The sequence below is a fragment of the Xiphophorus hellerii genome, chromosome 6, assembly GCF_003331165.1.
Source record: "Xiphophorus hellerii strain 12219 chromosome 6, Xiphophorus_hellerii-4.1, whole genome shotgun sequence".
NCBI classification, from domain to species: Eukaryota; Metazoa; Chordata; class Actinopteri; order Cyprinodontiformes; family Poeciliidae; genus Xiphophorus; species Xiphophorus hellerii.
Genome location: NC_045677.1, coordinates 9,640,125 through 9,663,785, shown reverse-complemented (window position 1 = coordinate 9,663,785; position 23,661 = coordinate 9,640,125). Strand labels below are relative to the sequence as shown.

At 38.6% G+C, this 23,661-nt stretch overlaps 1 protein-coding gene across 1 annotated transcript in view; it reads right to left on the bottom strand.

The window, feature by feature from the left end:
- Positions 1–16,846, bottom strand: part of pappa2 (pappalysin 2) — a 66,633-nt gene extending 49,787 nt beyond the window's left edge. Inside the window, exons 1-4 of the mRNA XM_032565732.1 lie at positions 14,768–16,846; positions 10,634–10,866; positions 9,569–9,796; positions 8,808–9,406 (exon numbers count right to left, since the gene is read on the bottom strand). Coding sequence (XP_032421623.1) covers positions 8,808–9,406; positions 9,569–9,796; positions 10,634–10,866; positions 14,768–15,731 — 2,024 coding nt within the window. The 5' untranslated portion in view covers positions 15,732–16,846. The remainder of the gene's footprint in view (positions 1–8,807; positions 9,407–9,568; positions 9,797–10,633; positions 10,867–14,767) is intronic.
- Positions 16,847–23,661: the final 6,815 nt, after the last annotated feature.

The following is a 23,661-nucleotide window of genomic DNA, read 5'->3' as shown; positions in this document are numbered from 1 at the left end:
TTTTGTTATTTTTGCTATCTTGTTAAGTCAAGAGTTGTCATTTTCAGAAAACAAAATCAGTAGTTTTTGTAAATCAAAAATCTGAATTGAGTCTGGAGCATATCTACTTTTAGCTATTACTTGTTATTGTAAAATAAAAAATAAAAAATGGTGTCACCCTTGTGACACAACATCTTAAAGGGTCTTTTACCTGATTAAACCCAGGTTTAATCAAAAACATTTAAAAAAACCATTTTGATTATTGTGCCAACTAAAAATAAGAAAATTTTTAGTTCCACTGTATAGAGACTGACTAAAACCCACAGGCAAACATGCATATAAAACAAAATACAAGTGCTTGAAATACATTTTTGCTCAAGGGGATGTTATTTGGCCTTTTGAGTTTGGATGTAGAGACTTTTGTTGTACTCTTAATGTAGGGGCGATTTATGGCAGATGATAGTTTTCATCAATCCATCAGCATATATCTCTCTTCACAGCATAACTTCAATTATAGATGTTTTGAGTTGGGCAGCTTATTTCACACCATTGCAATCTCCTCCCTACCGCCCACTGTTCCCACATCCTTCTCTTCATGTCAGTGATAAATTACTCCAGCGGCACTTTGATGTGTGAGGCTGAATTTGTTTATCCTCAGCTGAGTGATGTCACATGTCATTTTTCTTCTTTGCTTTCATAGCTGGAAAGCTTTTGCACCTTTCACCAGAAGGCTCTAAAATTGGTCTGAGAGTCATGCAGAAAGTCTCACCAATGACCCAGTTCCTGCATACCTGAGAGATAAGGCTTTTAGCTGAGTCTCCCATGGATGTCTAGAGAGAGTACCACATGCTAAAACACAACTATTTGACTTAATGGAGGGGTGTTAATGCACATGGCTGATGTGTTGGTGCTGCACAAGGTCACATTGCTTAAAAATATGAGAAAAAAAACATGACTGAATGTATGTATGAGTTCTTTTTTTAATATGTAGGTGTAGATGGACCTACCATCTGCATGAAAACTGTCTGTATTGATAATGGGTGACTTTTAATAACTCATGAGATAATTCATGAGAACACTTTACTGCAGAGAAAATAAACTAGTGTGAAATAGGCATAATTAAGTTACTGCTATCAAGGATTTCAAAGGTATAATGACATTTCACAGAAAATATAAGACTGTTTTTGACTGTTATTTAAAGCCTAGAGTGATGCAGCAATGCTAGCCTGGCAAAAACCAGCTTCCTGTTCTACGCTTCGTTTTTAAGAGGGTCTGAACTCCTGGCCATAAAAAATTGATTGCTTGCTGGAGGCGTAGGCTCTGTTTCAGTTTTAAATATTACCCAGCGACTAACGTTTGGCCGTGATCCATGCAGTTCTCTAGCTTGACGCTATGAAGTTTACCAGAAATTGCCATCCCCCACTGGGAATGGCCCGACTATTTAACAAGCTAATATCAACTTGTTAGACTTCTGCAGCCGTATAAAGAAAAGAATGACAAAAATTCAGATATTCTACACCCTCTTAAAATATTTATTATGTGTGTATTTTTGCTGCATCAAAATATAGATATATATTTTAAACAATTACATTCACATTTTTGTTGTAAATCAAAGCACTGGGTGGCTCAGTTGGTAGAACATGTGCACCATCTGGCTGAGGTAAAAGTGCTCAACGGGATTGTCCTGGGTTCAATGAGTTCGTCTTGGGCCTTTTTTTTATTCAAGGTTGTTATACTGCAAGAATCATGCTGAAATTGAAATAGTATCTCTGTACATAATGGTTTGTTTATGGGTATCAATCTGGAAGGAACAAAACAGTAACCAAAATATTTCAAAACTCTTCTGAAGTCTTTTTTATTGTTTTTCTGTTAATCTTTCAGCAGGAAATGTTAGTTTATATATAAAAGAGGTAAATGAATGAAATAAGGAACAATCCTCTTCTTCCCAAACACTGACAATTTAATGCTATATGAGGTGCATCGCCTCCAAACTGGACCAAAAGTGTTTCTCAGCAGCCAAGACCTTTGCACATGTAGCCCTTCTTTTAAAGCTATCTTTCCTCCAGCGTATATGGTGCACAGTAAATAAGAATGTGCTTTCTCTGGCACCTAGCCTATATAAATAAGGTTTAAGATTTAGGATGCTTCAGGGAACCTCTGCTCTCACAGTACTACTGAAGCAGATCTTAGCTGAGGCTGTGTGCAGAATCCATCACTGCAGGCCACACAATTACAAAGGACAGAAAGTTGACCACTAAAGACTCAACTCCTCAGCTTCTGAGACTGAAAGGAGGTCTCAAAGGAAGAATACTGTCAAAGTCACAAAAATAAATAGGTTTGCATGAGTGAAGTGAAACCCCTAGCTATAAATATAAAAAACAAGTCAGCAAAAGCACAGCCACTAAGTAAAGCATCAAAATCCATTCATTGCGGAAAAACAAGAAAAAATGTAGCGTGTTGTACCTTCTACTGTATTATATATTATATAACTAAATGTTTAACTATATCTGCATTTAAACAATGCTGTAATAAGGCAAAAACATAATATTAATAAGAAAGAGACATTGTTTAAATAAACTTGTATAAAAGCTTCAACAAAAATTGTAACGCTATATTTCTACAAACTAAAAAGCTGTTCTGTCTGTCGTGACATGTCCGTGATTGATTTGGATCCAGATGATTTTTTATTCTTCTTCACCTGCATAAAGCCCAACATCAAAAACAAATCTTCATTTTAAGTTCTACAAGATTAACTTTTTTATCTGTAAGAGCTTGGAGAAAGGTCTGGCCAGGATTCGAACCCAGTCTCCTTCCTGAAAGGCAACAGTGCAGCCGTTCACCACACGTCTACCAATATTTGGTTAAATATCCTTTGGAGATTTGAATAACAATGTGGTGGTTGTAGCTATCAACAAGCTTCCAGATAAATATTGGCAGGATATCTGACCACTCTGAAATTCTTGGTGCACACTAACCTAAGCTGTCTGTCAGATGAAAGGAAATCTGTCAGGATGTTTAAGAATAATTCAGAGACCCAACAGGGTAAAATCTACCCTGAACTGGAAGCTACTGGAACACCAGTGAAGCAGCTTTTGCTCTGACACTGACACATTCAAGGTCTACTCAAATCTGTCCACATTTACATGCCAAGAGTCATTTAAATAAAGTGCTAAATTTAGTTGTGACACCAATTAAGTGAATGGCATCATAAACGAGGCTACCTCCAAATCGGATGAGACTTGATGCAATTGGTTGTTGGAACAGCACAACAATACCAAAATCACTTCAAACTCTACATAAAATGAATAAAGCCTTGATCTGAGCTGTGCTGAAATGTGACTGGCCATTCCTAGGAGGAGCCATAATACAGTTCAGATGATCTCCATTTTTGGATAATAGCTCTGGGATTCCAACTCCCTGTGATTTGAGGGAGTCTGAAACAATTACAAATGGTAGATAGATGTCAATGACTTTATTTCTCGTCTATTCTCTGAATTTCTTTAGACTGGGTCATGTGATGTTTTGGCTTACTTCATTCAACTATTCAACTGATTTAGTACTAATTCATCACAGTCAATCATTTTAATTTAAAAGGAGTGCTGTGTTTTCCTGCAATGGCCTGGCGACCTGTCCAGGGTGAATCCCGCCTCTCGCCCAAAACGTTCACTGGAGGTAGGCACCAGCACCCCTCCCGAGCCCACGAGGGACAAGGGCATTAGAACATGGATGGATGGATGGATGCTGTGTTTTCACAAAAGGTCATATTCTGGATTGGATGGCTTTTTTCCCTTTACTAAACAAGATTTTCATTTGAAAATTGCTGAAGTACCACAAAAGCCAATCACTACCATATTTTTTGGAGTTGTCAAGTTATTCAAGATCACTGGATCAAACTACATTAAACATATTATGAATATATTTGGCCAAAACATGTGATTTAAGTAGGAAATCAAATAGGAGACTGGACTCTGGACCACTGGGATGCACATGATAAAAAATGTCTTTATATTTTGTTAATGAACAGTAAAAAAATAAAAAATAACCAAAAAGTGGTTAATAACTGAGCTACCCAGCATTGATGGCTGGATTCACACAGTGAATTATATATTCATAAAGGAAAAACTGTCCTATTCACTCAAGGTGAAAGTAGATAAATGCATTAAATTTGGACTAAATGGACTGAAAATGTCAGATCTGATCTGATCTGATTGCATCTGTGATGAGGATGTTGGTCTTTGTTTTTAGTCATTGATTCAGTTTGTGCTCTGCTCATGTTGCCTCCTCCTGGGTTTAAAATCCACAGAACCATGCATGATCCCCATCACCACATTTAATTTAGTTCGTTTTCTTTTAAAAAATTTGGAAAAACAAATGAGGTAATGAAGATGTATGTTTTTTATTGTTTGTGCATTTTTCAAATAGAAAAAATATTTAAAAGTGCGGACGTTGATGAAGTTGTATTTGTCTGAAGAATTGTTTTATGATTTGAAATATGTAAATGTGACAGCAAGCAGAAACAGAATTAATATATAAATTAATAGAATAGAAATCTTGTTGCAAGTGAGTTGAATGACGCTTCAATTGCTGATTGAAGAATATTAGCAAATCCTGGGCATGTTTTTAACAAACATGACCACAATGACCCCTTTATCCTCAGCCCTGCCTTTTCATTCTTGCCTTATTCTCTTCCCTTTCTATTCCCCAACCACCACCTTTCCTTTACAGTGCTGCCAGAAGCTGCAGCGTACCTGGCCATTACCGTAGAACTGGCTCACAACAACAAATCTGTGTTGTGACAGGAGCTGGCTTTTGAAACCTCTGGCACCTCCAGAAGCAACAGCAAGTTGGGTCTCACAATCAGAACAGCCGGCTAGGAGCTCAGGGGGGACGCAGGGAGGGGAGTTATCAAAAACGCAGATCCCAAACATGAAAAATGCTTTGCAGTGCTCTTCAAATGCCAGCGAAATGTCATCCTCACATTAAATCTCCCTCTGCCTGAGAAAGTTCGATTTGTGATCTAGGAGCATAAATGCACACATGCGCACCGGCATGTCGAGGGACTCGCACATACAAGCATTTCCAACCGGCTGGGTTCAGAACCTTTCAAGGAGACCTACACTACCGCTAACCTGCAGCATTTACGACACTTTGGTCTCCTGAGTATTTGTCATTTATGTTGTTTTTAATGGAGGTTTGGGAACTTATAGACAGGAACTCAGCTGGAGCTTCACCGCTTCATTGAAGTGCACACATACTGGAACTTCTGACATTTGCGTTTCTTATCTGAACAGCAGAAGCAGTAATCCGGTAATCCAGATCTTGTGTTTTTCCTATTATTGTTTTAACATCAGGGTTTTTTGCTAAAACCTTCAAATTAAAATAAGAATGAATCAACATTTCAGAATTTTGCAGCCAAGGAACATTTGAGAGTTTGTGCATAACACCAGAGCACAGTATTGTCTGCTGTCCAACTTACTTTATTAGTGTCCATGTCCTCTTAACAGTGTAGAAACCGTAGGCTGCGATAGAGAACATCTGACCATTACAACTACCAACTGTGCTTTCCCTCTGTTCTTTTGCTTGTATCCACCAAACGCATGACAGAGAAACATAAATTAACATTTACTTAGGACAAGCCTAAAGAACTTCCTGCATATGGCCAAGCAATGAGGCCACACACATCCAAGTTCCACCAAACCCTTAACCTGGGTTTTCCAGAACAAGTAAGCACAGTGTTCTTTTCCAGGATATTTTTTTTTTTACATTCACAAAGCTACAGAAATTCAAACCTGGGAAACCGCACAGTACAGCCACAGTCTCCATCTGTTGGCCAGAGGTAGCTCTCCTCACTTAAGACTTAGATTTATCTATTGGTGAAATTAAAAAAGTTGAATGCTAGGTAAACTACTAAGAAGCATGCTGTGTTTCTTTTGAGGAAAAGGACAAGATATTCCCTGATACTTCCTGCTGCTGTCAAAAGAAACAAAGAAAGGGGAAGAAGAAGCCAGAACATCTTATATCGATGTTAATCATGGAGAAATTAGATATGAATGGACCACAGAGTGCCATGCAGCTAAAGCTTTTATAGTGTGTGTTTTGTTTTTTATTTTATGTGACACACTAATACAAAGTAGTGCATAAATGCAAAGTGCAAGGAACTGATAAATGGTTTAATTTCTTTTTACAAATAAGAATCTCAAAAATATGGTTCGCTGAAATTTATTCTGCGTCCTTTATTCTGATACCTACAAATACAATCCAACACAGAAAGCCATCTTATGAGGTAATTAGTATATAGAGTCCTTGTCTGTGTGATTTAATCTGAGTAATAATCCAGATTGTTCTGGGAAGGCCTTCAAGATTTTCTAGAGAACATTAGTGAACAAATTGCATCCCAAAGAAACTAAGAACCCAGCATACAGGTGGAGATGTAAATTCAAGTGTTAAAATGGCCTAGTCAATGTCTAGACATATCCAAGTAGGAATCAATTGACCATATATCCCATCTCACTAACCCTAAGCGATTTAACATGGTAGTATTGAGAAGGACTGAAACAATGCACAACACACTCTTGTGTTTATTTCTTAAGAATTTTAAAAGTCATGTTTTTTTTCATTCCATTTTACACCTATGTGTTACACCTCTGCGTTGGTTACTCAAATAAAATCACAATAAAATACATTGAATCTTGTTGTTTGACAGAATGTGAAAATGTTAAAAGGGACCTATTTTTTCTAAGCTTTATATCAGATTATAATGTTATTCTCTCATCAAAAACATAACTGGATACTAGAGTTTTTGTTGCTTTGATATTTCATGCATGTTTGAGGAACCCTTGAATGTCCTCAAACATGGCAGCCGTTCAGGAGCTTCTTAAAGAGCCTGGCCAATTTCAAGGCGTCAAATTGCAAAGACAAATTTCTTTTCACTTATGTTTGATATGTAGAGCATTTTTAGACAACTTTAGGTAACATAGTTATGTGATTGAATCCTTTTGAAAGCCACTGTGTTCATCTTAAACCATTAGGACAGCGAGTCTGTAAATCATATTTGCATAATATTAACTTATTAGCCTGAAGTAGTAAATCAACACCAGCTCAGTGTTTAAAAGTATTTATGAGTGTATATAATGACTATGTGTGTAGACACTGGGATGTTAATTCAGCCAGAGTTTACTGAGGAAAATAACTCATTCCTTCCTCATTCAAAACACATTAGCCAACAGTACATAAGGATGTCACTTTCTGTTAACTTCAAACACTGACGAGTAAATATGTCTCTTTTTAAAGTCTGTCGCTGGTTCCCAGAGCCACGTAGTAAACCTGTGGTTACAATTTGGATTAAGAACCTGAATCAAGGTCTTTAAAGCGCCAGGCTGGAGACCTCATGTTGAGACTCCATGCAAGCTGTTTGGATCTCTCCATGAGTCTATCTGTCAGAGCAAATGGAAGGCAGCAGGGCTGCTGCTGGAGTTGTTTAGCAAAAATAACTGTGTACTTTGGCCTACCTTAATCCACCATTCACACTCCACAGGGTTTTCTCTACAACCACTTGAGAAGGTGAAAGTTCCAGTTTGTAAATGTATCGTGTCGAGCTGTTTATGACGCAGGCAGTAAGTAAGCTAACGAAGAAGAGGAGAAACAGCGTCACAAGAAAACCTCTGCGAAAAATGTTTTTTTCTGAGTTGGATTTTTTTTTTTATCTCTAGGTAATTCCACCATAAAGTGCATATTTATTTTAATGTTCTTGTTGTCAGAATGAATTGATAAGGCGAGGGGGAGATTGTCATGGTCTATAGACTTGGTGTTCTGGTTTGAATTTTGTGTTTTGGATTCTGATGTCGTCATGTTCAATCAATATGTTCCGGTTTCAAATCTGGCTTTTTGGGTGTTTTTTATTTTTATTTTACTCCTGTTCTGTGTTCTGTCAGTTTTTGTAGTTTGTTCATGTCCTGAATTGTATTTAACTTTATTTCCTGTTTTTATATGTTGTGGAGCTCTAGTGTTTGCACATTCTGTTTAATCTAGTATTCTGCCAGGTTTCATTTTACTGATTGTTTACAGCTGGATTTCATTTAGCTGATTACATCTCCTAGTGTACAGGCTTTTTTGTTTCCTCTCCTCTCCTTTCTGCCAGATTGTCTGTCTGTTTAGTTCTAACACTCGTTCATACTATCTACTTCAAAAGTATTAATACCCTTGGAATATCAAATTCAGTATTTCCATCTCAACAGTGCTTTTTTTTGCTGTCAGTCATATTAGTTGTAGTTTGTGATTACCTTAAACATAACATTTTAATGCTCTCTTTTCTGTATCACTAAACAAAAAGCATCACCTAATATACTACTGGCTATAATACAATAATGATACACTTGTAAAATATTGTGCAGCAGTTATTTGTACTGAGATTTAATTATACATAGGAGGATTTTATTTGTCGATATAGTGACTTTTACTAGATTACTAGAAACAGTAGAATAGCATTAGATTTTTTAGGAGCATTAGAGAAAAGGGGGGCTGAATGCAAATGCACACAATACTTGTGATTTTTTTTTATTTCTAAAAACCTTTGTAAACCATTTTACAAAATAAATTCCAAGATAAGTATATTGATGTATCTTAACAAAATGTGTAAAGTTTAAGGAGTATAACTATATCACCAAAATAGTTTACATTCTGTTGGATTTTATGATCCTTGTGTTGCTTTTAGTGATTTAGGTTTCTTCTTTGGTTTGCTTTAACTTGTCTGTTGCCTATTTGTGACAAACAGGGAATGATCACTTTCCTACAATACTTATGTTCCATCAAGCGTTCCTCATTAACCTCACCTGTCAGGAGATTCGGGGTCAAAGCAGGTCTTAGAAACATCCGTGACGTCTGGATCACAGCAGTCGCCGTCATCATATTCAAATTTTATGGTGTTGCACTCCATGTCACAAACCCCATCCTGCCTTTTCCAGTTGTAACAGTACCCTAGTCTGAGACAGTCGCCTCCATCATGGCCGGTCCTTGGGTGGTCACACTCTGGATCGCACTGCCGGTTCCCAATCTTGCCAATTCGACAGTTGCTGAGGATGAATCTCTGTCGAAGGCTGGAGTTTTTCACGGTGTGGACGCTCAGCTCCAGGGTGATGTTGTAAGGCTGAAACGCCTCACGTAGAGCCTGATGCTGAACTTGGATCTGTTCTGGTGTCACTGTTGGATTCCCACCGTCATCTTCCGAGAGATTGACAATCCGGTAGCGAATGCGTTTGGGGGTCCGGAGCTGCCAGTTGTTGTTGTAGCCAGAGATGATGTCTGTGTTGTCGCACTGTGTCTGGCCACATGCTGGCGGGAGAAAGGATGAGACAAGTTCTTGTTCTGGTGCTGGAGTAGTGATGACAGTTGGATGCAGGGCAGTTTTGTAAGGGCTCCAAAGCCGTTCCACCTTGAAAACGAATGCAATTGTAAACATTTTGCCAAAACTTTAGTGCTGTATGAGACAATTCTCAAATCAATTCAACACAAATTCAAATTTAGCTTTAGCTTCTTAGATCGCTGAAAAGACTTGACCGTTTGCAACTGAAATACAACAAAACAAGCTATTTACATTGGTAAAATCCGCCCACATTGCCAAAACTGGCTCATTCAAGTCGATTTGAAGCGGTGGCTTTAGTAGATCCTGATGAGAGCGAGCATAGCCCCACAGGATCACTCCTCCAATATGGCCTCTAAAGCTTTGACCAAGATCAGATTGTTTACTCCCAAGAAACAGAGTTCTGCAGGTCTGCATGAACGGACTGTAGAGATCCCCAGACTGGAGGCTGCTTTCTCCCATCTAAGACAAATAAAGAAAAAGGAAACATTCCAAAAGTGGAGGATTATTATCTTTTAATTCCACATCACATAAATACTGAAACACTGGGTTACATATTTTTAGAGAAACACATTAGCACTACACTCTGTAATCTTACTTATTAAATGTTGTTGTCTTTGCTACATACAGTTCTGGCCAGAAGTTTAAGCACACTCGTCATACATAAGGAAGTGCTAATTTTTGGCTTTCAGTTACTGCACAGCATTCTGGGGATGTGGACAGAGGAAATACTTTAGCTGTTCAACCTCTCTTGAGTGGCATCAACTAACTCACTTGCTGTTTGGCTACCTAACAACAACGTGTTGTGTAACTTGCATAGTTTCTCCACTTTGCCTCATAACTGCTTAAAAATAAACAACAGTGTGGAATGAAAACTGTGACTAAAACAGGAAAGTCACAGTTTCCTGTGGCTTTCCGCAGTTTGGTTGGATTTCAAATATTTAAAACAAAACACCAATCAATAATTGTTGATATCAACTGATATTAAATGATTTTGCTGTGTTTTTCAGTCATATCGCCCAGCCCTACTTAACATTGTACACTGCAATAGTTTATGCAAAGAACTACTCACTGTTACATCAAAGACTAAAAATAACAAATAATTGGTAAAATAGAAAAAAGAACATTTCTAAGTGATCAGAAGCTTAAAGAACTTTAAAAATGTTTTTCCTTGTCCCTGATAAAGAAGTAGAGAGATATTTAGTAAAGCGTAAAACGCACAATTGAAAACACAAATTTGGTCTTATTATCAAATTTATATAATTCTTTCAAAATGCTCAAAACCCATATGTGACACACCTTAGCCCCATCGACATACAGGGTCATGTTGTGACCATTGTATGTGGCCATCAGGTGCGTCCAAGCATTAGCTCGGTAACGTTGGTGGCTGGAGATGGTGGTGGATTTCACAGCTCTGTCTGTGCGAAGCGTGAAGTAGAACCGCGCGTCTTTGGTGCCAGCTGGCTCCATGGTGCGAATGCCAACGGACCAGCCCTTCTCACTCAGTGAATGTGAGCAGTTGTCAAATACACCTGAGATGCAGAGAAAAGTCATTGGACTTAATAAGAATCTTCAGAAAGTAAATGGCACCATTCCCACAGGAAAAATCTGTAAACACAAACAAACAACCATCTTCCAGTGGATTACACTTAGGGACTGAGAGAATGAAAGTGTGCTTGCACAGTGGCAGTGATATAGTCACAGGGAAAGATAGAAAACACAGAGTCAAAGGCAGCAGGGAAGGGAGAGAAAGACAGGGATTTCTAACTAAGCCAAACCAAGGCCTTGATGTTTCCATCTGCTGTTGCAACAGTCTCAGGCACACATCTGCTCCCCAGATGTCAAACAACTGGGACAGGGAAGGGTCAGGGAACCCCTTCACCCTCCACAGTGCAGTACGTGTGCACGCATGGGTATAAACTTAAACATGTATGCATGTGTGATTGTATGAAGTGGGGAAACTGCAGAAAAATATTCCAATGAATCCGAGCTAGTTTAGAAAGCTGCCATAAATTTAATTAATTAGATGTATAAAATCCATTAAATTACAGTGTACTCAACCAAAGAGTGCTGCTATGTGGTGGTCAGTGCCACAAACGGCACTTTTAAGCAAATAGCCCTTTTAGCCTTGCATGACCAGACATCTAGGTCATCTCCTGGGAAAAATGCGTTAAACTGTTTTACAGTGCTGTGGATGTAATATCGAATAGCACACAACAGGAAGTGGGTGTTGTTTTTAAGTGGTTCATGCAACACCAGATGAGAACATTTTATTTGCAAAAACAACAGAGTTTATGGTAAATGTGTTCTTAATTTTGAGAGACATTTGCACTACCAGGCATTATCATGATTATTACACTGAGCTAAATCAGATGCTGATGTTTTAAAGCTGTATTTATTTTGGATGTGGGCCACAAATCGCTGGCGAACGTGTTAGAAAACAGTTGGCTATTTACACATTTTGCAGCTGGGGCTAATTTTTTTTGTAGCAACTCCAATATTAGCTTTGCTCCAACTCTCAAAGGAAATCCAGGTTCTTTTGCTGCTAAATGTTCTGCTGTGTTCACCAGCTTGATCCTAACCGAGTCTGACAGCTGTTTACTTGCAAGGTCTGTAGTGTTCAGTTTGAGATGTTTGCTAAGAAGGATTGTTTCGTAATATTTATATTCAGTTCCAGTATTAGGTATATTAATCTAGTTTGTACTATCTCAATGATATGCCGTTGTTAGCAGTTTAACAATACTCTGAAATTCACCCTTGGCATCCAATAAGATGTACAGAGAAGGCCAGCTCTGGACGGTTTTTGGCTCGTTTCAAAATAGTTACTCACATAGAATTGTTAAGCTTCTTAAAAGTAAAGTGAAGTCTAAAGTTTTGATTTGAAATATATTTATTTTTCACGTAATTGTGCTTCGAATAAAAATAAACTAGTATTTTTATACCTGTCACAGGTGACCTTTATCCATTAAATATGACAACCAGCAGTATTTAAGTTTAACAGCTGAAAAAGACTGACATATCAATACTAAAATATTGTAATGGGTAAAATTAATTGGAAATGTTGGTATATTATACATTTAATGAAAAATATAGTCAAATATATAGAAAGGTATTTCAAAGGAAATTGAATAAAGACATGTTCAAGTTTTATGGTTTAATTAGAACTTGAGCAAGCAAGAGAGAGCAAGACTTTCAGCAAATAACAGGAAGGCTGAAGAGAGCACAGCAAAGTTACTGCATTTTGTCTTCTGGAGCTTTGTATCTCTGTCATTCAAAATGCTGAACGTGATTTTGGAAGTCACTGAGGTAAACCCCTACAGTTGTTTGTAAATATGAACCGCTGTTGTACTTATGCTGGCTGCACTCACCTCGTATTGCTAACATAGCAGGCTGATTGTCTGGTCTGTAGTGTCAACACTATAACTTTTTAATCCTTGTTTTAAAATATTAGTAAAATCCTATTTTAAAACTACTGCTTTCTCACATATGCAATATCTATCACGGCATTTGTATTATTTCATGTAAGTAATGACTTCTTATGAAAGAAAAATAGATGCTGTTCTTTAAATATTGTTTTTTTGTTGTTGTTAAAGAGAAATTAGACTCTGCTAAAACCATTATCTGACAAAACTTTAGAAAAAGCAGAGATCAGACATCATCCAACAAATTCTGATTAGAGCACCTCTATTAATAATTCAGTGTTTACCCAGGTTTCTGCTGTGAATTGCTGTGTACAACTTATGAAGTGATCAATAAAGAAACTAGGGAGTCGAGTAAAATAACGAAACAAGCTCATCATTAAAGGCTCACCAGAAGTCAAACTGGTGTCAGTGCCATGTCTGCCAGAAACAATAGGACTTTGTTTTTCACTGTATTTGTTATATTCCTTTAGGACACTACAAAGAGAAAAGCCCGTGCCACAGTAAAATGTTGCTCTAACATAAGGAAGCAATGAGGGGAAAATAGTTGAGTAATGCAACAGGATCTTTGATCAGAGTAAATGTGAGCGGACGTAACAGTTTGTGGTCACCCTCCCTATCAAGACAGCTGTGGTGTTGCACCCTAGCGCTTTTATCCTTTTTAATTTGGTTGATGTATGTGTTTGTCTGTCAAGCTGGGCGGCTTTTCAAATACAGCACATTCTTTATGCTGGGAAAAAACAGATATTTTGTCGTCATGCGATCATTGGATCAGTGTATTTCTAGCTGCTGGTCAAATTCTTTTAATGTGCTCAGTAAAAGAAGGTATGGAAAGGATGTGTAGGTGAGACACAAACTGAATTTTTGAGCTTAGGGGACCAAGTCATTTAACATTTCATTTGGAAATAGAACAATATGATTTCCCTTGATTAAAGTGTAAGAAAAACATACCAATCATGACTTAAGAGCCAAGGCACCTATTGAACCTATTTTTGTGTGCTGTTACATGCCAAATTTTCAATGTGACTTAATCAACAGTAGAATAGCATAAAAGTTAAACATTTTACTAAATTAGTATGTTTATTTTAATTTGAATGTTAAATTTAGCAGGGTGTTAATGGAAAAATTTGCTTAACATGAATAGGAGACAGTAAAATCATGACTTTATATTATTTGTCATGAGGAGAATTAGCTATTGTTTGGATCATGTTACACATTTATGTTTTAATTTTGTATAAATACAGAGATACTGTGAAACTGGGATATTTTCACATGTGGTATTCGTACAGTGAGAATGACATACCAGAAGGGGCTGAGCAACCAAAGTAGAGTTACTCAGCACTTTCAGCAGTGATCATTCCTTGATGAAGTGCAGGGATGACCAAATTTTATGTGTTTTCATAGTTTACGAGTATAAGCACCACACAGTGCTTATACTGTCTTCTTAGCTGAGTCTTTAGAGTTGTGATAAACTTTAACAAAAAAATTGCTTCTAAAATATTCCAAAACCCATTAAGAATTTCTAAACTGTTTTGTCACAGCATCAATGTGACAAAACAAAAAGCAGTGTTTCCAATCCAATGTGAACCACAGCATCAGTGCGGCTCTAATTTGCCTCCTTGTAAATTCATATTTCTTGCAATTCAACTCTGTGTCATCACTTCTAGTTGATGAGCCCATATAAAACTGGGCAGGCTCCCACAGCAGATTCAACAGTCTGAAAATGTTTGGCAACTTATCACTATATTAAAAAGATTAACTAAATTAAAAAACAGTCTAATTATTTCATCACTATTGCCAATATTTTGCACACCAAGCACATGATTGTTTTCCTGGCGCAATCTGAATGGATCAGTCCACATATTTATTGTTTATATACTGTAAACTGTTGGTAACATGCGTCTGTCACTGAACATCCAGACGCTGGATGAGGGGAGATTAATAATCATAGCGTTTTCAATACGTTGCAGTGTTACACAGCTGATGAGCAGTGATGGCTATCATTTACACCCACCTGCTATGACCGCCGGGTTGCTCTGCCCGCCTTCTGGCTTCACCCACAGCTCCAAGCCGAACTTGTCCCGCGGCAGCTCGACTCCCTCGGCCAGTTTCACCTTCAGCTGCTCCCGGTGCCCGTTAAAGTACAGAGCTGTCATCCAGGAAGGGGGCACTCTTGGCAATGTGGTTCCCCAGCTGTTATTGGGGGAGTCCGCGGCTGCATCCGCCTCCTCCACCTCCCCAGAGTAGTCCTCCGTAGCGACAGCATCCGCCACGGTCATTGTGGACGACTGATTGTCTCCATCTCCGTCATCTTGCCTCAGTCTGTGGGGGACCTGGAGCCCCCTGTGAACTGTGGAGCTCTCGGGAGGAACTTTCTCCCACCTGACGTTGTCCTCTTTCTCGTACCGTAGCTTCTTCACGTCGAGGCTGCGGGAAACCCTAAAGCGAGAGCTCTGAGAAACGCTCTCCTCGGTGTCTTTAACACCGGACCTCCCGGGAGGATGTGGGGCATCTTCCCTGACATAATTTGACTCCCTTTCGTCGTTTCGAATATTATTTTCATAAAACCGGTCGAATAACGTCGGATATCCACCCACTCTCTCTGCCAGGTCACCGGTATCACCCCTGCCTTCGTGCTCTCTCCGCGCCGGAGCGACCTCTCGCAGCTCGGTGTCAAGCCCGCACCCACCGGGACAAACCTCTCGAGCGCCTTTAACGGTGAAGGGCGCTCTTCGACTCGTGGACGTCCTCGGTAGGGCCGCTGGAGGGCGGTGTTGCGTCGGGAAGAGGACGCGCGGTTTCAGTCGGGACGGTGAGACGAAACAGGGTTCACCTGCTGCTATCCTGGACAGCTCGCTGTCTGCCCGGCGGGCCAAGGAGCGCTTGTGCCGGCTGAGAGTATCGGAGCGAACCGGGCTGAGCAGCCACGTGTTTGTGATGACGACGAGGAAAATAGGCAGTAGTCTGATCAACAACATTTTGCCTCGAGGTTAAAGAGGGATTTGTTTGAAATAGTGTTTAAAACCTCTTTCCAAGAGGACTCACAGTGGATCGTTTGTCCACATTTCCTCAGAAATTAAACAGTTGCGGGTTTTTTTTTTTCCTTTTTTGTAAGTAAAATGAATCTGCTTTAAAAGATTTACGATTAAAAAAAAAAGAAGAAAGAAAGTATATTGAATCAGTGCATTCCAATGCTGCCAATTAATTTAAAACGATTGAAAAATCAAATGTCCTCTAAATACTTACAAATAGCAGCAAACTAGAAATTTGAAAGTTTAAGAGGTTTACAAGTTTACAATAAATCGTTCAGTAAGGTGAGCCAAGTAAAATGCTGAAACTCAATTCTGCACTTTGCATTACATAAAAAAGACCGCACTTTGCCTCCTTCCTATTCGTGTAAAGCCCGCTCTGCAAAATATGTGAAGCCTCTAATTCTCTATTTGTTTACAAGTAGTCAGGGGAAATAAACGTCTTAACAGTTCAGTGAGCCCCACAAGCAAAACCACACCATAAAGACGTCACCAGGCTGATTTAGAGTCCCAAAAAATCAACAGGATAATTTTATTGCGGAGGAAAATGTAACTGCAGATGCTGGGTTTTTTTTTTTAAATCCTAGTTACACTGACAAATGATTGATTTCTATTTCATTCAAAGTTGGATCTCTCTCTCTTTTATTTTCTTTTTAAATATGCTACTCCCTTTCTCGTTTACCTGACCATTATGCCAACGTTTTGTGCGTCCCGCTCCAACAATATGCCTGCAAGGTGAGTCCGAGTAACAAACTCCAAAAGGGGGGAGGGGGATGCAATGCCAGCCCCTATCATAGACACCCTACTTTTTGAGAAAGCGCTATTTAATTTCTAAAAGAGTGGATACCAAAAAAAAAAAAATGATTAGTCCAATAAATCACAGTTCGGTTTCTGCGCGTCAGCTCCTCTTTTGGTTTTGCTGTGCGTCTGTGTGCGACCCAAAGAGCGTCTAAGTGCTGCTGCACCGGTCCATGCAGTAGTAGTAATATCCTCCTTCATTCACTCCATCTCTCTCTCTCTCTCTCTCTCTCTCTCTCTCTTTTTCACTTACCCTTCCTCATTCGAGTCCAAAGGTTTTTATCAGGGAGCCCCTACCCGTCCTGACATCACCGGTAGGGGAAGTGTGGTGGTGGAGAAGGAGGGGGGGGGGGGGGGGGGGGGGGTGCTGCCCTCGCCTTCTCACGTAAGTTTTACAAGGGAAATCCTCTTCTCTCCTTTTCTCCTCTGCCCATGCGGCGCTAAACCGCCTCTGCATCCCTCTGATCCAGAGCGGAGACAGGAAAGAGGTTGTAAAGTTTATTTATGTAGTTATCATTCTTGTCTTTGACCTTATCCATCCACCCATCCGTCCATCATCATCCGGTGGTAGAAGTATCCAGACCTCTCAGTTGACGCGCAGATTTCACCACCGTGCAGTCCTTCACAGTACACCGGGTGTTTGTTTGTTTTTTTTTTGTTTGTTTTGTTTTGTGATGTAATGAGATTCTGACACTTGCTGAACATCTTGGATTTGTTTAGGACACAGAATTAAATTGATGAGGCAAGGGATGAAGGCAACAAGCCATAAGACCAGGGAAGTTTATTTATTTAGCACCATTCATAAACAAGTCACACCAACGTGCTTCACAGGGAATCAGAATAAAGACATGAAAATAAAGCATGATCATAAAAGCATCTTATAAAAGAAAGAGACCTGTTCTGAAGCTTATCTTAAATGTATATTCACTCATAAACCTACTGTTTTCTTCCTTTAGAGATAGCAAGCAGACCTGGACTCAAAGGTAGGAAAGTTTAAAATGGGGTTTATTTCAACAACAAACAAAAAAATTCAAAATAGGGTTAAAAAAATCAAATTGAACAAGCACCAAAAGAGACAGGATGCTCGGGAGGCAGTTTCTCTGAGTTTCGATCCCGAATCAGAATAAGTAGGAATAAACAAATCCAGTTTCACCTCCTGATATATAAACTCTACCAGTATAATCTGCTTATTACTCTACAGTTCATCAAAAGGCACACACAGCAAATCCCATTGGTTTCCCAGTTTTCTCTAGTCTAGTAGAGCAATCTAGTTGAAATATGCAAAATTAGTACAATTTGCTTATGGTTTTGGTCCTAACTACCATTTGCTATATCAATAGGCAACAATGTGCTTTTCTCTATTTCATGCTTTCAAACTAAGAGGGGCATGTTTGTATGTTATAGCCACAGTTCTAATAACTGGTTAATAATTGCTTGTTCCAAGACCAATCTAATGTAGCATAGGACTAGACATGGGCCAGTATATGATGTTTAAGTTTAAGTAATAATATCCCATAATTAGGGTGAATACATAATTATATTGAACTAAAATATACAACATTCTTTAAATTGCATAACATATTAAGTATTACGTCATATGAAACATGTATTGTTATTTTGATGCATAGGTTATATTGACGCTATAGGGATAAAAGCGCAATTGTAATAATTTTTAAAGAAAATACCTTTTGTTTTTATACAGTGTAATAGTTGATTTTAGCTGTTTTATGAGTCAGTCTGTCGGCTTGATGAGTGATGTGTGGGTTCCAAATTCGTCTGTCTTGTAGCCGAAGGGAAAGTGAAACACACAGCAACAAGTGGGGCAGGGGCAAGGGTATGTTACTCCATTCTTTATAAAAACTGAAAATCTTGGGTCACTTCTTCTGACTGCTCATTCAGAGGATTTTACCCCAGTGGAACAACACAGTGAAAAGAAGTATGTGGCTTTTAAACTTGACAATTTAACATGATACATCTCGGTAATGGTAATGCTCACGGGTTGATAGGATGACTTTGTTTAAAGGGTGATTTTGAAATACCGGTAAGTTAAGTGAAAGTGGTCTGTAGCTAGTAGTAGAAATTCATTCAGTGAGCAAAATAAGATCTGAATGATAAACGTATACCAGGATTTAGTGTCTTCTAATTCAATATTAGTGCTTTAATTTTGAAAAATGATAACTGATTGTCTTCACTGTCTTCATGCTATTTCACCGGCGTCTGAGTTACATAATAAACAAAAACATACGTCTTTTGTAATGCTTTTCCGTAGGTTCCTGTCTCCTTCTGAGTTAAAGCCGTTTAACACTGCCCTCACTTACGCTCGAAGTCAATAGGAAGGATTTGAATCCAAAAACCTGACTCTTAGATCTGTGATATTTAGTTATGTAGAACTTCATCCTGTTTGCATCACTCTATTTCTGTGCGGATTGTTCTCCTGTTGTTAGTCGAAGTGCAGATGGTTGAAATACTTGGCATTCTGTTTCGCTGTTTGATCAAAACCTTCTAGGGGTCCCAAAAGGTTTCCCATGATTGATCCTAGTTTTATAAAGTCACACACCTTTGAAAGGAATGAAAAATACCTTCTCAAAATGCATTTAAGCACAGAGTGGAGTAATCCGAGGCACCCTTGCCGGCATGTAATGGATGAATGTTGTTGGAGGTGACTCTAGTAGAGATGGAAGGGGGCTTGCAATTTTCTTTCACCCAAAACCCTCTTCTACCTTTTGTCTTTTCTTCCTGTTTGTCTGTTCTCTTAATCTAACTCTATCCCTCTCTCCTGGTTTGCCTCTCCATGGCGGTACAACTCAGGCAGATACAACATCTGTCCTGCACATGAAAAGCTTTCTTCCAAAATATGCTACCCCAGTTAAGCAGACCTTTTTTCTTTTTTTTTTTCTTGGACGATCCAGGATGAAAATAAACCCAGCTGAGCGGAGAGTGGTAGCACAGGGTGAGATGAAGGAATAAACGGCTTTAACAGTAAAATAAAATTCACTGAAACTATCAAATAAAAGGATCTAAAGGTAACATGACATGGAGTCTGTCCATGTTAGATGTTTAATGGGGTTTCACAAAAGAATGAAATGACAACCTTTGATCATTGGCTTTTTTTTCTGCAGTTTTCATACTTGAAGAAAACCGTGAACTAAGGAGGAAAACATCTGACAGACAGTTTGCAATTTATCAGTATTTTGAGTAATGCAAACAGATAAGCTTGCTAGTTCCAACATGCTAACTCAAAAGACAGGTGTACTTACCCAGTAATGACTGCTGGATGTATTTCTGAGTTTATATTGTTGGGACAGAAGTTAGGCAGTTTTAACCAAACACTGAGGGGGAACATTGTGGCCTAAAAGAAGAAACTGGAAGGTTTCTCATTTTTCACATAGCCCCATTTTGAACACAATTAGCAAACCATGATATAACAAATATAAAAATGTCATGAACACTGATGCTATTATAGCAGTGTTCATGACATCAGTTGTGTACGTGAGTTTAGTTAAAACTATAAGAAAAATTTCCTTAGGTCTACCTTAGATGATTGTTTACTGTTGTTTCACGCTAACTAGTGCTAGCTAACATTCGTACTATGACCAAAGAATTAATCATGTATTAGATATAAACAAGCAAATATTAAGTTTAATTGTTTGTAATTAAAACTTTCAACTCTTAACTCTTTTAACTCTGTTAGTACACAGTTGTTAGCTGTTAAGTCATCAACAAGGTCTGGGGTTCTGAGTTTGAATCCTGACTGGGGCTGACGTTTTTGTTTTTGAACAGAAATGCACCAATTTTGAACATACTTAAATTATGGCGCATTTGACCTTTCATTATAAATGTCTAAATGAATCATGAAGATAGATAATAAGACATATCCTCAAGTCTCAATAATTCAATTTTAGATGATCTAGAAGGCTGTTGTTTACACCTTTGACATTTATTTTGGGAATTTATTTTGACCCTTATAAATGGATTATGATCCTTGATGAAACCTAAATAACCTCTTCCTTGTATGCGAATGTCAAATAGCCACATTCCCTTTCTAGATTCCCACATTTACTTAAACTTAAATATAGAAAAATACTTTGGTTGTACAAGTGGGTACAAAACATCCCCCTGAGGGGTGTGAATTGATAAAAGGTTGACACGAGCATGAAGTTACAAACAGCACCACTTTGCACCAAAAACAAAGTGCAGGAAATCAACCATAAAACAAAGGTACAAAATGACAAAGCAGCTATTACTTTCTTACTCAACCAGATGACGGGTTATTCTTTCTAACACACTCTTTGGCAGCTGATTTAACCCATTCTTCTGGATTGACAGCATGCTAAGTCAAACACAAACTAATGATTTTGACTATTTTTGAATAGATTAAATTACTTTTTATCAGATGGCTCCAGTATGATAAATCACAAAAGACTTTTGTGCTCTGGATTTTATTTTAAAACTTCCGCACATGAGCCCTATTTGTTTGCAAATTCCTTCTCTGGTCATGTGAATAAGTTCATCTGGTGATCCAATACTCACTTTCTGTTCTATCCTTCTTCTATCTAGTGATAGCTAAATGACAAAAACACAGCTCCTAGAGTGTAGGTGGTTGTTGTTGTACACCCTCTGTAATGTTGCCACTTCTTTCTCCCCCCGCAGACCCTGCTTCTCTTTTTTTTTTTGTCAGGCTCAATTTGCAAACAGGCCCCTGGTTGGAGATGGAGATGGAGGAGGAGGCCGCTGGCAGTTATGGCAGGGGCCCCTGAAGGGGCAAAACAGTTCCTAAAGACTGGGAGGCAGGAATTCCTCAATTCCAGCCTGCCTGACGGAGGGATCTGTCTGCTAAAAGTAGCTTTGAAATCCAGCTGCAACTGTGCCGGGTGGCGGATAAATAAGAGATGGTGACAAAAAAAAAAAAATAGGGGGCTGAAGGTGAAAGTTTAGAAGAGAAAAAAAAGGAGAGAGATAGAAGGGGGTGCAGAGTCTGAATAGGTGAACTCCAATGGGGCCCCACCACCCACTGTAAGGGACCTCCGCAGATTATCCTTCATCTCAGCTTGTCCGTATGACCTCAACAACCCCGAGGCCTGTTCTCTGTCTTCCCCCTTTTCTCTCACTTTCCTTTTCACGTACACACACAGACACACACACATTTCTCTCTTACCTCTGCAATATCCAGCTCACCGAGACCGCTGACCCTCCAGCTCCACAATGTTCACATTGCCACACAAATTCATCAAACACACACGCACACGCACACACACAAGCGCAACCTGGTTTCTCACACAAAAGAGAGGGGGGACCCGGTGGAAGAAAATCCAGGCTGATGTGCAGGGAAAATGAGGAGGGGGAGAAATTAGAAGAAAAAAATTGTGCAAGAGGGTAGTCTTTTCAGTTACCATAACTATTAAATAAAAGGGAGGGAGTGGACAAATGCAATGCGGCGTACATATAGAGCTGCAGGTGTTATACTTAAGGGAATCAGAGGCAGTTTCCTGAATGTGTGGGGCATTCAAGGGATACAAATAACAAGGAACACTTGCTGTACAAGCTTGAATTTATATGGAACTTAGACTTCACTTTTTTATGTTTTTTCCTGCTTCCTAAGACTTGCCTTTGAAATTTTTTAAAAAGAAGCATCAGGAAAAATGTCTTGCACGGTGGTCCTTTTCAACAAAATCACTTTGCTTTTTCCCTGTTACTGAAAAAAAAAAATTTTATTTTATGTCCCTACTGAGCTCCATATTGATACATATAAACTTCTTCCACAAACAAAAACATGGGAAAATCCAGGCTGCGCAGGCCGTCGTGGAGTACCCCCTTGTTTGTCCAAGTGGAGGTAATGATGGAAAAACAAGTAAGCGGGCGGGATAAACTGCACGCTTCTAAGGTTTTATTTGCAGAGCTGCAGGTGGATGCCTGAAAGACACAACCCTGTGTTTCTTGGCGCACGACTCACTGGACTTTGAGAGGGAGACCTACCACCTTGTGCTTTATCTCACAGCAGTAAAAAAAAAAGATGCTATTCTGGATTAGAAAACAAACATTTAACCTGGATGATTAGAAATACAGTATAAATATTGTTTTTTCAGAGCGTTTCGGGAGTAGTTAGAGATTAGCTGATTCCATGCATATTCGTATGCTGGAATCATATGAATATGATTCCAGCATACGAATATGCATGGAATCATATTCTTTAGATGACTGGTTGACTTTATGACCAAATTTAACAAATGCCATCAATCTGTAAAGAATCATTAGACCTATTCAACTTTTGTCATTAGTTAGGCTTTGCTTTATTACATTGTTGTTAAGATTTCTTTTACTTTTTTTATAATAAACTATAAAAATGCAGACAATTAAAGAAGTATGAAATGTAAAAATAAGTTTGATACTGATCCCAACAAGTCCCTATCTACATTCCAATGCTGTTTTTGATATGGTCTGTATGGCATCGTGCTCTGGGCAGCATTAGCTGAGGGTTGCCTCAAGGCAAAAAAAAAAAAAAGTTATGAAAGTTTATTGTTTCCTATTAGCATCCAAATGTTGCTGATGATGGTGAAGTTGGTATCTGATTTGAAGCCTATTCTTAATGTAAAGGTCTAATTTGTTGGGATTATATTTCAGTATCCCTGTTTAGGAATCCAGTTGAGATATTTTTATCATATTGCTCAGAGCTTACCTGCATAATTCTACACTGAGTGGACATTGTTTAAAACTCAAAGTTAACTTTGAAGATAAAAGTTGCTGAACTTGAAAATGCACACAAAAACAACAGCGAAGGACAACACAAAAAGTATGAAACTTACAGACAGGACTGGATCTTTAGAGACAAAGCAGTTGTAGCAGCAGCAGCAGTAGTAGCAATGCCCAGGCTAAAATAAATCCAGCATATATTCAATTTATTTTAGCCTGGGATTAATAGAGTTGAGTAACAGTGATAATAGTAATCATAAAGATTTTTTTCAAAAGCATTACTAGCAAAACAGCAGCAACGATAATGAAGATCAGCAAGAACAAATAGCTTTTTCATTCATTTCTTGGCATTAGAAAATCTGAGAATCAAACCCAACTTAACCATGTTAACTGG